The 14916-nt window shown below is 34.0% G+C and overlaps 1 protein-coding gene across 6 annotated transcripts in view; it reads left to right on the top strand.

The window, feature by feature from the left end:
* sick (sickie) overlaps positions 1 to 14916 on the top strand; it is a 153486-nt gene that overhangs the window by 109769 nt on the left and 28801 nt on the right. For all 6 annotated transcript variants that reach the window (XM_029300007.2, XM_029300009.2, XM_029300006.2 and 3 more), the window contains 7 exons: positions 333 to 651; positions 7315 to 7683; positions 7932 to 8159; positions 8403 to 8820; positions 9020 to 9161; positions 11729 to 11967; positions 12736 to 12887. In XM_029300007.2, coding sequence (XP_029155840.1) covers positions 333 to 651; positions 7315 to 7683; positions 7932 to 8159; positions 8403 to 8820; positions 9020 to 9161; positions 11729 to 11967; positions 12736 to 12887 — 1867 coding nt within the window. The remainder of the gene's footprint in view (positions 1 to 332; positions 652 to 7314; positions 7684 to 7931; positions 8160 to 8402; positions 8821 to 9019; positions 9162 to 11728; positions 11968 to 12735; positions 12888 to 14916) is intronic.

Raw genomic sequence — 14916 nt, 5'->3', positions numbered from 1 at the left:
ACTTGAAATAATCATATTAATTTGTCACATTTTACAAATGTTATTATTTTTCGGATATGGCATGTGACAGTGAATACTTTTAAAAATGGACAATAAAATGTTATAATTATCTATATTAAATAAACTTGAAGTAAACTTAAATTAATAATTATATGATAGAAGAGAAAAGTAGGAAGTCACAAAATTTGTTCAGCAGTGATAAAGGAAACTATGTACAACTAATCTAAATAACTAACCACATACTTGAAATAATCATATAAATTTGTCACATTTGACAAATGTTATTATTTTCCGGATATGGCAATGATAGCGACACCTGATTTGATTCGCAGGTACGTGGGCAGCTCGCGACGAGAGCTGTCGGGGGTGAAGGAACTGGTGACCTCGAGGCGGGTGCAGAAGAGTAGGCCGTCGGGGGTCGCGAGGTCGGATGGCGGTTGCATCGGGAGCGTCAGTCTGGGAAGCGGCAGCGGTGGCGGCGGCGGCGGCGTCGTCGGCGGCGGCGTCGGCGGCGTCGTCGCCGGCGGTCTTCTAGGCGGCTGCAGCGGCGGGAACGACGCCTTGGCGGAGCTCACCATTGAGGAGCTGGCCTCCATTCCCGCCGGAAATCACACCTCCGCCAATCATACGGGACATCCCTCTCATCACAAGGTCAGTGAACCCAACACTCGAAATCGATACCGCGCTGTTTCAGTCAATGACGTTTCCGTCTCTTTCGATAGGGGAGAGAAACTTCATGCATATTTTAAAACAGCGTCTATTCTTATTTCTTTCCCATTTAACTCCATCCGACTGATCATCTGATTGCCGTTTGCTCACCAAGGTATCTTCTGCTAAGCAAAACAATTTTCGAAAAAGAAATCTTATAATGTTTTTTTAATCTAATTCTAATTTTTCCGATTTTGTGATCTTTCGATTAATTAATGCACCTTTTTAAATGTTTTTTTTCCACCTTAATACACGATTGAAATATTATTGGGGATGGTATTTGCTATTCGTGGTTGCACTAAAGACATAATTCAACAAGTCATTGACTCAGTGGTAACATGTTAGATGATTAAAGGGACTAATGATGACAGCCGTATCGAGTATATTCTCGATTATAGGACCATTGGTGCAACAATTGGCATATATGTATATGTGGCTCGTGGTTGGAAACGAGCCAATAATGGTATAGTGATAATTTCAATTTGAAAACGTTCCTGTCAGAATTACTATTTAATACAGTTTCATATAAATTCATGAAAACTGTGCTATTTCAATTGAACGAGAATATCTTTTTTAAACGAGGAGAAAATATTTTAATACAATTGAATATTTTAATATAATTTATTAACATGAAATTAAAAAATTTTCCAACATTTTTTATCTCTTGATTAAAGGAGTCATCTTTTTTAAATGAGTCAAAAATTTGGTATCCAAAGCTCTATCGAATATGAATCGTTATTTCTTCCTTTGATTATATTTTTGAAGCAAAGTTTAATTTCATGCGACCGTGTTGATCAATTTCCTTTTTAATTAACGCTAAAATCAATGTAGAAAGCAAAGAGCGATGATGTATATGCACAAACACGATTCTACAAACCTATACAATCGAGCCACAAAGCGTGGAGCATGTGTGCGCGTCAGCTGTTGCATCGTGCAGCTGTCGTATATTGGGTACCCCATCAAAAAAATGACTTTCTGACTTACGACTCACTGTTTTTTTAAATTGCTCCGTTCTTCCGCATTCATATTTCCCATGCAATTTTTTTCTCTTCACAAAATCGGAATTATCAATCTTGAATTGGTAAACCAAAATTAACAACAAAAAGACTACACAAGTACGATTATAAAAATCTATGCAGTTATAAAAATATAATGACGAATCAAATTTAGAACGATTTCTATATTCAATTATATAATTTTTTAATTTTTTCTTTAAATCATATGTAAAGCGAAGTATGGAGATACATTTTAATATGTTTAAATCTGAAAGTCTATTCCTCTAAATAGAGGTGAATAATAACAGATACGTTGCTCTTCGATCCTTCTTCAGATCCTCTTCTAATTATCTTCTTCTATTTATCTTATCGAAATGTTCTTTTGAATATTATCGGTTCTGGAAAAACAAATTTCGATTTCGTTCAGATCAATTCTTCTCCTCGAAATTATTTAAGATGATAATCTTTTCAAACTTTCTTATCGATATTTATCTGTTCTTATCATTTTGTCTTTTGTTCTTTCCGGTCCTCAAATTCCAAAGATCTGTGAAAATATACAAAGGACCCTCGCATCACGGTCGGCTCTTTTCCATTTCGAAAAATGTTTGATAAAATAAATGCGCACAGATAAAACAAAAGGAAAATGGAAACTAAAGTTTTAATATTTTTATTGTTAAATGTTCCCCATAATCTTTTAAACTTAAAATAATTTTCGTGAAAATACATATTTCAATGAAAAATAATAAAAAGTATCATGGATATTAAGTATACGTAAAATATATATAATATTAATTTCATTATTCTATTTTTCTCAATTATACGGTAGCATGCTTAAAAATTAGAATTATCACATTTTCAGATTAATATAAAAAATTTAATTAAAAAATGCATAATTCAAGAGAAAAAAATGCGAAAAAAATTATTCGCGTTGCGAGAGTTATGTAACCGGATCTCACAGCAGATCGTTGTTGAATAGAATCTATATTTACCGTAAATGAAATAATAAATACTGCTGTTTCTCCTTTTAGTTCTCTTTGTTTCTCTTTTGAATGGAAAAAAGATTTTTCAGAAAAAAGCAACATTGATATTACAAAAATATAATATTTCAGGATTAAATAAGAACTTTTATATATTGTTTTAACTCTTTCTTATTTTGATTGTATGAAAATACGCTACGTTGAAAAGTTACTTATAACTTTATTAAAGAAAAGAGAAAAAAATTCAGACTGCATCTTTATATCGAAGTAAACGTTTCTGCGAGCTTCATTTAGCTCTTTTCGAAGAAAATTTCGCTTGCATTCTTTTAGAAATAATCGACTTTTGTTGAATTAATTCTTAATAGAGGTAGCCGGTGGATAATGAGCGTTTTCTTTTCCAAGATAGAGTGCACACGATAACTCTTTCTTCCGTTAAAAGCCGACCCATTAATTATCCATATGGAATCGTGCATTACTGCACGCTCGCAAATCGACCATTTTAATAGCTTTAAAGCTCATATCGACATAAACGTCCCTTTTAACGATGATTATTATAATGAAATAATAACTGCTGTCCCCTATATCCTCCTTGATTTCTTTTGATGGGCCACTTACCACAATTTAATTGCAATCTCGACAATCGCCGAGCCTGATGATAGTTGTTAATTAAATGTTTATGGCTGCAGAAAATATCAATTTATAAGGAAATTATATTTTTAAGCTGATTTTTATTTCGAAAGTTTAAAATAGACAAGCATTAATTTAGTTACATGTTTTCATTTCGAATCTCTAGTAAATATCAGCTTTATTTTTAATATACATTTTTCCTTACACTTATATATTATATATAATTATTTAATCGATGGAAATAGTATATAATAATGTGTATATACACAGTGTAAAAACTTTCTGAATTTTAAACCAACGAATTTCCAAATTTCAATGCGATGAAATTATAGTAAAAGGATTACGGCGAGAAGGGTGGCTTTTTTTCCTTCGAAGATGTCTTTACGTCGTTCCCAGGATACCTAATCCTCTTTCTCTCTCTAATCCGTTGGTCCTGAAGTATCGACTGGTCGCAAAAGGCCCATCTTAAACGAGAGCTATCGGTGTAACAACCCTTTTCGAACCCCTTCGAGATAAGGGAACGGGAACGTAGGAAACTCGGTTCCTACATGCTCTTCTTATCGCTGATCAAGGTAATGCTTCTCTTTTGTAGCCTTTCGGACGTAAATCAAGTCGATTAAATGGTGTTTTAGAGCAAACGAGAGAGCTCGCAGAAACTCCGCGCTTCTTGAAAGAAAACAAGAATTTTTAAACAATTTTACTCCAATATTATAATCTGACATTTTAATATTTTATTCTCTTTTTGAACGAAAAAAATAACTATTTTGGTTCACTATTTTGCAGGGTTGGGTAATAATTAAAACGTATTATTTTTCAATTAAAGTATTATTAATTTTTATGTTTACTTGTCATCAATTGTAATTACCAAAAAATATATTTCTACATAAAAATCACAATTTCTTTGTTATGTTATTATAAATTTTAAAAGAATTAACAAACAAAATTCTAACTCAATATAAAAATTTGTAAAAATTAACTTTTGATTTAACCGAGTTAATTTTTGGTTAATTATGCAACTGTTAACTTAACTTTATAATCAACTAACTTATTGTTAGTTTAAAAAAACTAATGAACTTACTCGACCCTGCTATTTTGCAGCACTTGAAAAAACAAAGTAAAATATCAGAAAGAGAAAATGCAATTGGAGTCCGACAATGAACGTAAAGTCAACGTGACCATTGTACTCTTATCGTAAGTTGAATCGTTACTCTTGCGGCACCCTGTAGTGAGCGGGTGCAGTATTCGGGAGGGCGAGTATACATTCCCGTTAGTAATATTACACGGTGTGAGCGAGAAAAGTGGGGGACCAAGAGGGCTGGTGAGCTATGGATCGTCGACCCTCACAGTCGGCGGTTAACATTCGGACGCCTCGTACGTTACGTTCGGAACCGTGCCGAAGGTGTGGGGGTGATAAAGTGGTGCCCTTTATATTTTCCGGGCTGAAAATCGCGGTGAACATAAATTGTCTTAATTGGTGGAGTAATATCGAGTGTATCCTCATTAGAGTGGAAACGGTGTCGAGGGTAGTAAAGAACTACCTCTTAAATAAAGTGAAATGAAAAAGTCGAAACTAGTCTGAAGTAGAAGGTTTATCGCTGGATTAAACGTAATCCAATTAATGATTAAAAAATCGTGTGTGACGGAGAATTCATTTTTCCTCGACTTTGTTAATTAGACAATTTATAACTTATTCATTAATCGAATAAAATTTTTGAAACAAAGAGGAAATATTCCGAGAAAGATTGAGACACTTTTAAATTCAAAATACAAAGTAAAGCTTAATTCCAAATTTTTATTATTTAAAATATTGTGAAAGATTATTGTTGGCGACTGAAGGCTGTTGATGAAAATATTTCTAATTAGAGGAAACCACGTGACAGATCTTCGCCGGGTTTGTTGATTATTACAGCACAATCAGCTCCAATGCCAATTAGAATGTTTTACAATTACAATTGGAGTTTAATTCAAGAATAATGATTTATATTGAATCAATTAATTAGACAGTTTTTAATTTACACAGTTTGAATTAATTTGCGTAATAAAAAATGTTATAAAAAAGGAATAAAAGAAAAAGAATGTGAGTGAAATAATTAATAATAAATTAAAATTGTAATAGAGAAAGAGATTTGCCATGTGTGAAAAATAAGCCGATTTGCAAACTTTTTCACATAGAGGAGAAATAATTCATGGTGAGTAATTTCTGTAATTAAAAAGCAGTGGAATAATGAAATGAGTAGCAAAATTATATTATCCTTCAAACTTTGTTGGAAATGCTTTGTTGAGAAAATCCTAATTTTTAATTGTTTATATTCTCTCTGTGTCATATTAATTTTATATAAAATAATGATAGTAGAAATACCTGAGGTAATGTGCGGGTAGTATTTTTATATGAAATTTTCTATACCGAATATGTTATATGTTCGAAAATTGTCCTCGAGACGACCAATCGATATCATTCCAGTCGACATTCGAGGCGTCGTCGCCTTGCTGTGTTTTACGATCGTATATAAAAAATGGGTTGTGTCGAAGATTTCAAAAAATAAACCCCAGACTCTGTGCCGCGAAAGAGTCTCGGAAAAGCATCTACTCGGAAGAGAGGTGCGCCTGGTTTATTTGGACTCTCTGCACCCGGTTCGCGTACTTCAAAGGCACGCGAATGTTTGCTGTTTTCTGTCGACAAGGTTGATTGCGTCTAACGTGGGACGTACCGCCTTCGATATTGATAAAAAATAATAAATTCGGGAAATAAAATGAATTAAATAATGATGGAAGGAAGCAAAGTTCGCAGAGATGAGTAGGTAGCAGAAAAATCAAATCCAGAAAAAGTAAAATTAAAAAGTACATAAGATAAAACATAAATAATAAGATGATAAATGCAGAGATCAAGAAAGATTAAATATAGAAAGCAGAAAATAGGGGTGAAAATCGAAGATCAATGTGACACGAATACAATTGTTTGCGTTGCGAATCAAATGCGTTTAATTGAAACACATCACATGATACAGTAGGATGTAGTTGAAACTTTTTTTTTGTTATTTCTTTTAAATAAGGGAAAGCAATTTGATGTGGAAAAAAAGAATAAATTGATATGTGCGTGTTCCTTTGCAAAGACAGACTGGTAGAAAAAAAACGCGTTTGACCCGCGAATCCTTTGTCCCGCATTTATGGCCTTTCCATGCCCGTACGTTTACGATCCTTTCACCGTAAAAATCCAAAGAGCCTTCCTACTTGCACCCCTGTGAGTCATTTTACACGAATTTACACGTAGGAAGATAGTGGAGTGGCATGTATCTTTATTTCGTCTTGATGATTTCAGAAATTGTTATCTACATTTTTAAAAAATAATTAAATAATATATGAAAAAAATGTGATTAAACTTTTCTTAAAAAAAGATTCTTATTAATCATCAATGATCTAACACTTACTTATATTCGTGCGTAGAATTTTTTTTTTCTAGAAATAAGTTTGCATATTATTTTTGTCACGTAAGTGCTAAAATGTCGATATTGCTTTTATAATTATTTATTATAGACGTATCGCGTTCTATAAGGAAAATAGGATTATAAATAGAGTATCTAGAGAGGATGAGAGAATAGCACAGCGAAAATTTTTGCGTCCCGTTAATTTTAGCGGTGACGCCTATGTTCTGAATCATGCCACAAGGGTTCTAACTTGTAAGCTTGGAAATCGATATCTCTCTTATTATGAGTCTTTAACTGGTTACCCGGATGATGACAGTGACATCGATTTCATTTTAGATACTCGGTATTTTTAACAATTTATTGACAACAAATGTCGATAAAATACGTAAGATTAATAAATAAAAAGCAATCTCAGAATCGCTTTGTTGTATTGTAAATTTGTGTTTAATCTTTTGCAATATACATTTTTTTAAATATCACTCTATAGAAATATAATATATTAAAATTTACATTTTATTACTGAATATATTAAAATATATGACTTATATATGCGATTAACACATGCATTATCTCTATGGGAAACAGAGGGTGCCGGGCGGAGGGGGCGTGATTGTGGGGGGTGGCGGAGGTTCGGCCACCCCCCAAGGGGCGCAGCAAGGTAACAGTCACAACCTAGTGTACCGCGTGGTAGGTTCACGCGGTCATCCCGGCGGTCACCATCCGCATGTAAAGAAGTCCGACAGCTCGCAGCAAACCGAAAGCTCGGCCTTCAAGCACCAGCACCAACAGCAGCAGCAACAGCAGCAACAGCAGCAGCAGCAGCAGCAAGGTTCGAACAGTTCCAATAGCAGCTCCAACAGCCAGCAATGGAAGAAGTACATCGAGGCGGGTGCCGCAAGGGAGAGAGACAAGGAGGGCGCACCTCCCAGTCCTAGTCCCTCCAGAAGATCGCAGGTGAGGTTCTTGAAGAAATATTGAAATTTATTTTAATCTTCGATTCCATCGAATCCATAATCTTTTATTTTTATAGATAGATACTAAAATTGTTTGACTTCTTAATCTATCTTGTATTAATAGTTGAACAATGAACTCGATAATTTTATGAAAAAGATAGGGTTACAATAAGAATATTAATTTTCTTGATCCTATTACATATAATATGTATATTAATAACTTGAACAAAATGATTCAAATATATACAGGATAAGCATCGGAAGCAGGCCATGGCCGAATATGCGAATGGCGAGAAACCACAGAAAGTTTCGTCGGGTACGTCGACCAGTGGAAGTAGCAAGGTTCGCGGAGTACCGCAAAGTTTCGGCTATGTTAAAAGACACAGTGCGGGTACCAGTCCGAGTCCCAACGGCGTTCAAAATGGCAACAAGGACGCCACTAGGACGGCTCAAGTTAGCGCTGTGCCGAGGACCAAGGTAAACATTATTAATCTTTGTGAGTCACAGATTTCAAATCCTTGAAAAAATGATTTGCTTTCAAATAACTCAATTATGATTGTAAAATAAATATAAAATCGCGTTTATTAAATTAAGTATTTTTTAATTAGATATATTCAAATATTTGTGTTTTAATTTAAAACAGTCTCGATTTATTTCAAACTTAAGTTTGCTAACTCAAACAGAGTCGATTAAATTGAGTTCTCTGTCTCTTTGATGCAGGTTAAAGTGTCCGGCGGCACGCAAACGTGCACAACGGAATTGCAGGCCAACTCCTCAGCATCCAGCCAGGGCCATCACTATAAGAGCTACAGTCTCACCGGTCCCAGCGCTAGTCAACTATCTCAATCAGTCCGGGATCGTCTCATGTTGGGCTCTCAGAGTCTGCCAAAGCCTGGCAGTCCGGAATTCACCGCTCTTTTCGCGTCCGCTCATCATCGCGAAAGAGGAACTGGCGTTGGACCGGCAAGTACCTCGTTTTCACCTCGAGTACTGAAACCATCTGACGGTAGTCTCAGCGATACGTGCAGTAATTATGCGGCACCCGATCTTCAGGGTTATTACGGCACGCCCAACAGTCCCTATACTACTTCGTGGATGAGACACAGCAACACCTACACTCCCAGCGGACGATCTCAAGGTAATTTGACCTGAATTTTTTCAGACATTAAATTGAAAGAAATATTAAATTAATAAAATTTTTGGTCATTTTATATTTTTATTTTTTATAAATTATTTTAATTTTTTATCTACAATTTACAGTTTTATTTACAAGTTCTGTTCTTATTTTACAAAATGTGTATACAATTTTTTTGAACTTGAAACCATAATTTCTTTAGGAATGGGCTTGTGCGAGGCGGACAGCGTAGAATCATTAGGCTCGCATCGTGCGAGTTTAACACACGCCCGTCTCCTAATGCACCAAAGGGATTCTACAGGATCTCCGGCACCGCCCAGGTTAAACAGGAGCAACTCCATCAGGTGAGAATTTCTAACATCTTGTTTATTGGTTTCCATTTGCTCACGACTAATTCTTAAAGAGAAATCTTCTTTATATTTTATTTTAATGATAATAATATTATAAAAGATTCCAAATAATATATAACATTTAAAAACTTTACAAGCTTTTGATAACTAAATATTCAGAGAAAGATATTTTTAACAATATATTAAACATATTAAAATAACATTTTTTTTAATTAAAAAATATATATATAATTAGGAACATTATATTTTTTTAATTTTTAATTGAACGTCGATCTTTGTGAGGGCTGATTTTAATTACGATCTGATTGCGATATGCATAATATTATAAGCATAGTATTAGTGCTATAGCATGTTTAGAGGATGCGAACGACTTCAGTATTCGATCAGTATTCGATCAGTTCTCGATCGACTAGTTTTTTCTCTTTTTCCGGCTCTCTTCTCTTACTCTTTAATTAATCAATCCAATCGTGAAATAACACAGGACAATTTAATTGACCGTTCTAGCCATCTGCGGGACAGGACATTCCCAAGGTAGTGCGATAGTACACACTCGACGAGCCCATTTTTTGCGCATAAGTATTAAAAAACAAAGTCGTAACACAAACACATACGCACTCGAGAATCGCTCTCACAAGCACCCGCGGATCTTTCAAGACTCAATTTCGATCGAATTGAATCCTTGGATTCGGAAATTTTTCGCAACGTATGTTATTAATAATCTTAAAATCTAAGAATAGAGTTTTGAAAATTTCAAATTTAAAAAGTAACAAATAAATGGTTTTTGAAAAATTGAGAATTATAAAAATTTTAAAACCTTTGATACACGTCTCTTTTTATTTTATTGCTATAGAATGTAAAAGTTTAGCTTTAAAAATTTTACATTTTTGCCTCCTAGAATTTTTAAATTCTTTGAATTCTACAATCTAGGAGCCTAGATCTGAAATCTGCATGTTTCAAAAGTTTTGTGATTATAGATTTTAAAATATTTAAAATCTCTACAACAAAGAATCATAAATTCTAAAATCTTTGATTCTTTTGTTAGAACCTTTGAATTCTTAGATTCTCCATATTTTCCGAAGACCACGAGATTCACTCTGTCACGCAAATGTATAATTCACCGAGTGTGCTCTACGTGTCTTCGATATATTGTGCTGATAGTTATTCCTGCGGCAGATTCGACGTTGCCTATTATGCCAAAGTCCAATCGTTCAGTCGTGTTGCTTGTGTAGTTGCATGCATGCGCGATGCTTCATCAATATTCTAGGCCGAGATTGAAAGCAGAATATATATATCTGCTGTGTATTTATTCATTATCTGCTGTATACTTGTTCATCATCGTTATATAAGAGCATATATTACATGACTTTTCATCAGAGTTATAATCATGTTTGATTAAGCGATATTTGAATATGAAAATGATGATGAATTCGAGTCGGAATATCAATGCAATGGATCTCGCTCGATTGCCGCGAAATTGAATATACGCGATACTACGGATTGTCTCAGGAAGTGGCCCTCGACTTCCTGTCAAGTGGAAATAAACTTATCTTTTAATTAGAGATTTTCTCTTTCTCTGGGATCGACTAATTGCGCGCACACTCGACTGGTAGACAAATGTATTCTCGTTATCGGGCTTAACCGAAACACTCGTACATCTCTTTTGCCGGTTTAAGCAACCCATGACTGATACTCTTGGTCTTTCACCGAGAGATGCTGTTATAAGCTTTTGCTTCCGAAACGTAATATAAATATCTTTTCAGAGAAAATTATTTTTAATTTGATTGTAATCTTAATTTTCTTTTTTATAATTTATTTATCAATGTTTTGTATTTTAATATAACTAATAATTTTATAAAATTTCTAAAAGTTTATCGAAGAATTATAAAAATTAAATATGAAGCAAAAATGAGAGAAATCTCTTAAAAATTTTATAAAAATAAGTTAATAAATTTGAAAGATGTAATCGTTAAATTAAAACGAAAAATAATTTACATAATATCAGATTTGAAAAATAAAAATGTTTCTTTAAAAAAAATAGCAAAAAAATTGATCAACAGTAAATTTCCAATAGTATAAAAAGATTTTCTTTCGAGCATCATGTTTTACAAGCACACTACAATTGTGTGTGCTTACAATATTAGTATTATATGTAGATATAATGATACATAAAATCCAAATAGAGGACGTTAATGAAAAGTAATAAAATTATAAAAGCAGTGTTAAATTACGATTTGAAATTAATACTTTAATAGAGAATCAAAAGCAAAGTTTCAATGTTGAAAATTGCAATATTAATTTTCCGATAATATCAATGATACGCAAAATTGCAGTATTAATTTTCCAATAATATTGGTTGAAGGCACTCCTTTCAACGCTGAGTGTATTCGATGTCGAGACTTTAACTTTGATATTAGCTAGGTAGTGGTAGTGATATCGATAAAATAGCCCGAGCTGTGTGTGAAAGGCGATCCTCTCTCGAAGTCTGGCTTGATAGGAGAGCATCATTTAAAGACGCCTCGAGGGGAATCTCTAGAGAACACGTTGCGCTTGTGTTTTCGCAGGTCTACAAAGAGCGAGAAGATGTACCCATCGATGTTGGCGCGCGGCAGTGGTGCTTCGTCGTCGGTGGGTGAAGAAGTCGGCATAGGTATGGGTGTCGGGGTGGAGCCGTATTACAGCGTTCCTGTGGGATCGGCGGGATGCACCGGCCAACACTGGTCCCAGCCAACGTCACCAACGCCGACGCACACTTCGCGACAACCGCCAAATTTGTACCAGCACGTCCACAAGGACGATGACAGTGAGTAAAAAAAGGAAAATGAACATTTAGAAAAGTTGATGTCACTTTTCAAGATTAATTTTCTACATTTTTTCTATGAAACATAATGTATATTTGAAACAGGAATAGATCGATATTGCACCGAGTTCTTTCCTAACGAATCTTAAAGTAGATTCGAGTCCAAAGCTGATTATACGATGTTAATGGAAACAAACGGAATAGTTAAGTAGAGAAGTGAAAGTAGCAAAAGGAAACAATGCTCTTTGTAGTAAAAGGAAATAACAAAGAAAAAATAAGTTAATACAGGTTTAATGAAAAGACATTAAAGAGAATAGTAATTGCCAATGAAGAAAAAATAATAAGAATATATGTATTGTATAATTAATATATAATATAAAAAATATTTAGTAATAAGTATACCTATATAACAGCAAAGTGGAGCAAATTTGTCAAAGTTAGCACACTATAATTGAAATTAAATTTTTTAAGAAATTCTCATTTAGCAGAAAAAGAAAGTCGTACAAACTAGCTCAAAGTAACGTAAAAATTGTTAAGAGTTGTGAAAGAAAGAAAAACTTTGAAAATTAATCTGAAAATTATTCTGTACAATTATATATATATAAGAATAACACATACACAATTAATATAACTTTTCAAAATTTAAAATCTTTATGTCAGATCGGATGAAAAAAGTAAAGTTTTCGAAATATCAATATTGATTCTAGACTGAAAGATGGGATCGCATAATTAATGCAATGCAGTAAGACAGAAATGTTGCATTTGTTTCAGTTCACGGCTCTTCGGTGTCGCTGGTGTCTACTGCGAGCAGTCTTTATAGTTCGGCCGAAGAGAAGCAGGCGCACGAATTGAGAAAATTGCGTCGCGAACTGTTGGACGCTCAGGAGAAGGTGCACTCGTTAACCAGTCAACTTTCTACAAACGTGAGTACCACACATACATATTATACGTACAATCGCGATCTTATTTTCGTGTCATTTGAATTTTATACACCGGGCTGTTAACAGTGCTAATTTTGCTCGTTATTTATTACCGCGATTGTTCGCCACGACGAGCATGATGATTAGCGCAAAACGATGTCGCTGCAATTGCGGATAGCGACTAATTAACACGACCGGATCTATCATTGCTGCCTAGCGGAGTGTCGTCGTACAGCAACTGGGCAAATTGGCGTAGATGATTAGTTATAATTAATCGACAATTAGAGCGGATCCACAAGCCACTATTCTCTAATGAGCTTCGAAATCCCTGTAACCTGTTGCAATGCTCTACATGGCGTACGATTATTTATCTATCTATCGAGATTGTCATTGTCCATATCGAGAATCTGCATTCACCAGGTTACACATGAATATAAATATTTTATATTCAGATAAAATTATTTTAATCTTATAGATTTCATTTATCTTTCTTAACTTATTTTTTTATATTTTTAATTTCTATAAAATTAAAAAAAAATGATTCAATGTGTAATTTTAAATATCTATTAATTTAAGAATTTAATTTTTAATCTTAATTTTTTAATTCAATTTTAATTTGATTTCTTATTATCATAACATATCACAACGCACGAAAATACTTGAAATATTTATTTCAAAAATTCAAGGAGGGGAAATGGACTTTTTGTATTAATATATGAGTTTTCTCATTTTATTATTAGTTTGAAATATTTATCCTTAACGAGAAAGACATTACATATATATTCGATATATTCTTTTTTTAATATCGAATAATACCCGATATATCGAGCGAGCAAAAGTATCGATATGGACGAAACGTTTCGAAAAGCGCGCGCTGTGCAGCGCATTCGGTCCCGCGAATGCACCTGCAATCGACTGGTTGCGAGATCTCGACCAATAGGATCGAGCGTCGCGCGGGCCCGTAGCGAGTGTAGCTTGCTTCACGCTGTTCGCTCTCGCTGCTTCACGCGCTCAGTTGGCGTCGCGCAGTGCTCGAAGGCGTACGTGTATTTTTCTGCATCGATCGTGATCTACGTGATTCGTCAATATTTTGTTCGCGATCGCGATGTGATAGTGTAATATGGTATTTAAAGTATCGTCGCTTGGTTTATTAACTCGTGAATGATTAAAATGACGACCTGGATCATCGAACAAGAGGATTAAAACGAAAAAGTAATTGTGAAACGAGATTCTCGTCTGGAGCTATCGAATCCGATGCATCCGGATATCTTCTGATACGTTATCTTGCACGTGTTATCTACACGATGATTCAAATTAAACATATCTATACGCCCGACTAGGATCTGTCTTTATCTTGTACTGCAGGCTAGTAGCATTTTAACAAGAACGTAAGAATAATATTGATTGACACGTGTAATACTCGAAGAGAGTTATTTATTTATCGCAAACTTACGAAATCAAGTGCTTAAAATTTATTAATGATATTATAATGATTAAGATAATGATAATAATATGAAAGTGAATCTTGCTTCACTATATTAAGTAAGTGACTCCTAAACTTATTGAATTTACTAATTTAATATTTCGATTAATAAATTATTTCTTATTAATTAATTTTGCAACAATAAAACTTTACGAAAGCAAATTACGAAAAAAATTACACGTAAACAATCAATCAATTAATCGATTAGAAACTTTATTATTTATTTTATATGTCGTACAGAATTTTTGATGCATTGTCAGCTATTAAGTTGCATCGTGAATGACTTTCACTTAAATTGAAAGCTAAAGATTAAAGTTAGAAAACTAAATCGAGATAAGATATACATCGATGAAATTTTCGATGAAAAAGTTACGTGGTATTCAATGTTTATTAACGGAGAACGTCAGATTTTCAGTTTGAAATTTCGCGTTACATTAAACTCACGGATTCGCATTTATCTCGCTAGATATATCACGATTCTCTAAGTATGCCACATTTCTCTCGCGCGTTACCCGTACAACACAGTAACCTCTTTGCCATCCTCGATAT

This window comes from Nylanderia fulva, unplaced genomic scaffold (assembly GCF_048542155.1).
Source record: "Nylanderia fulva isolate GAGA-0341 unplaced genomic scaffold, ASM4854215v1 Scaffold22, whole genome shotgun sequence".
Classification (NCBI taxonomy): domain Eukaryota; kingdom Metazoa; phylum Arthropoda; class Insecta; order Hymenoptera; family Formicidae; genus Nylanderia; species Nylanderia fulva.
This window is presented reverse-complemented; position numbering and strand designations above follow the sequence as displayed.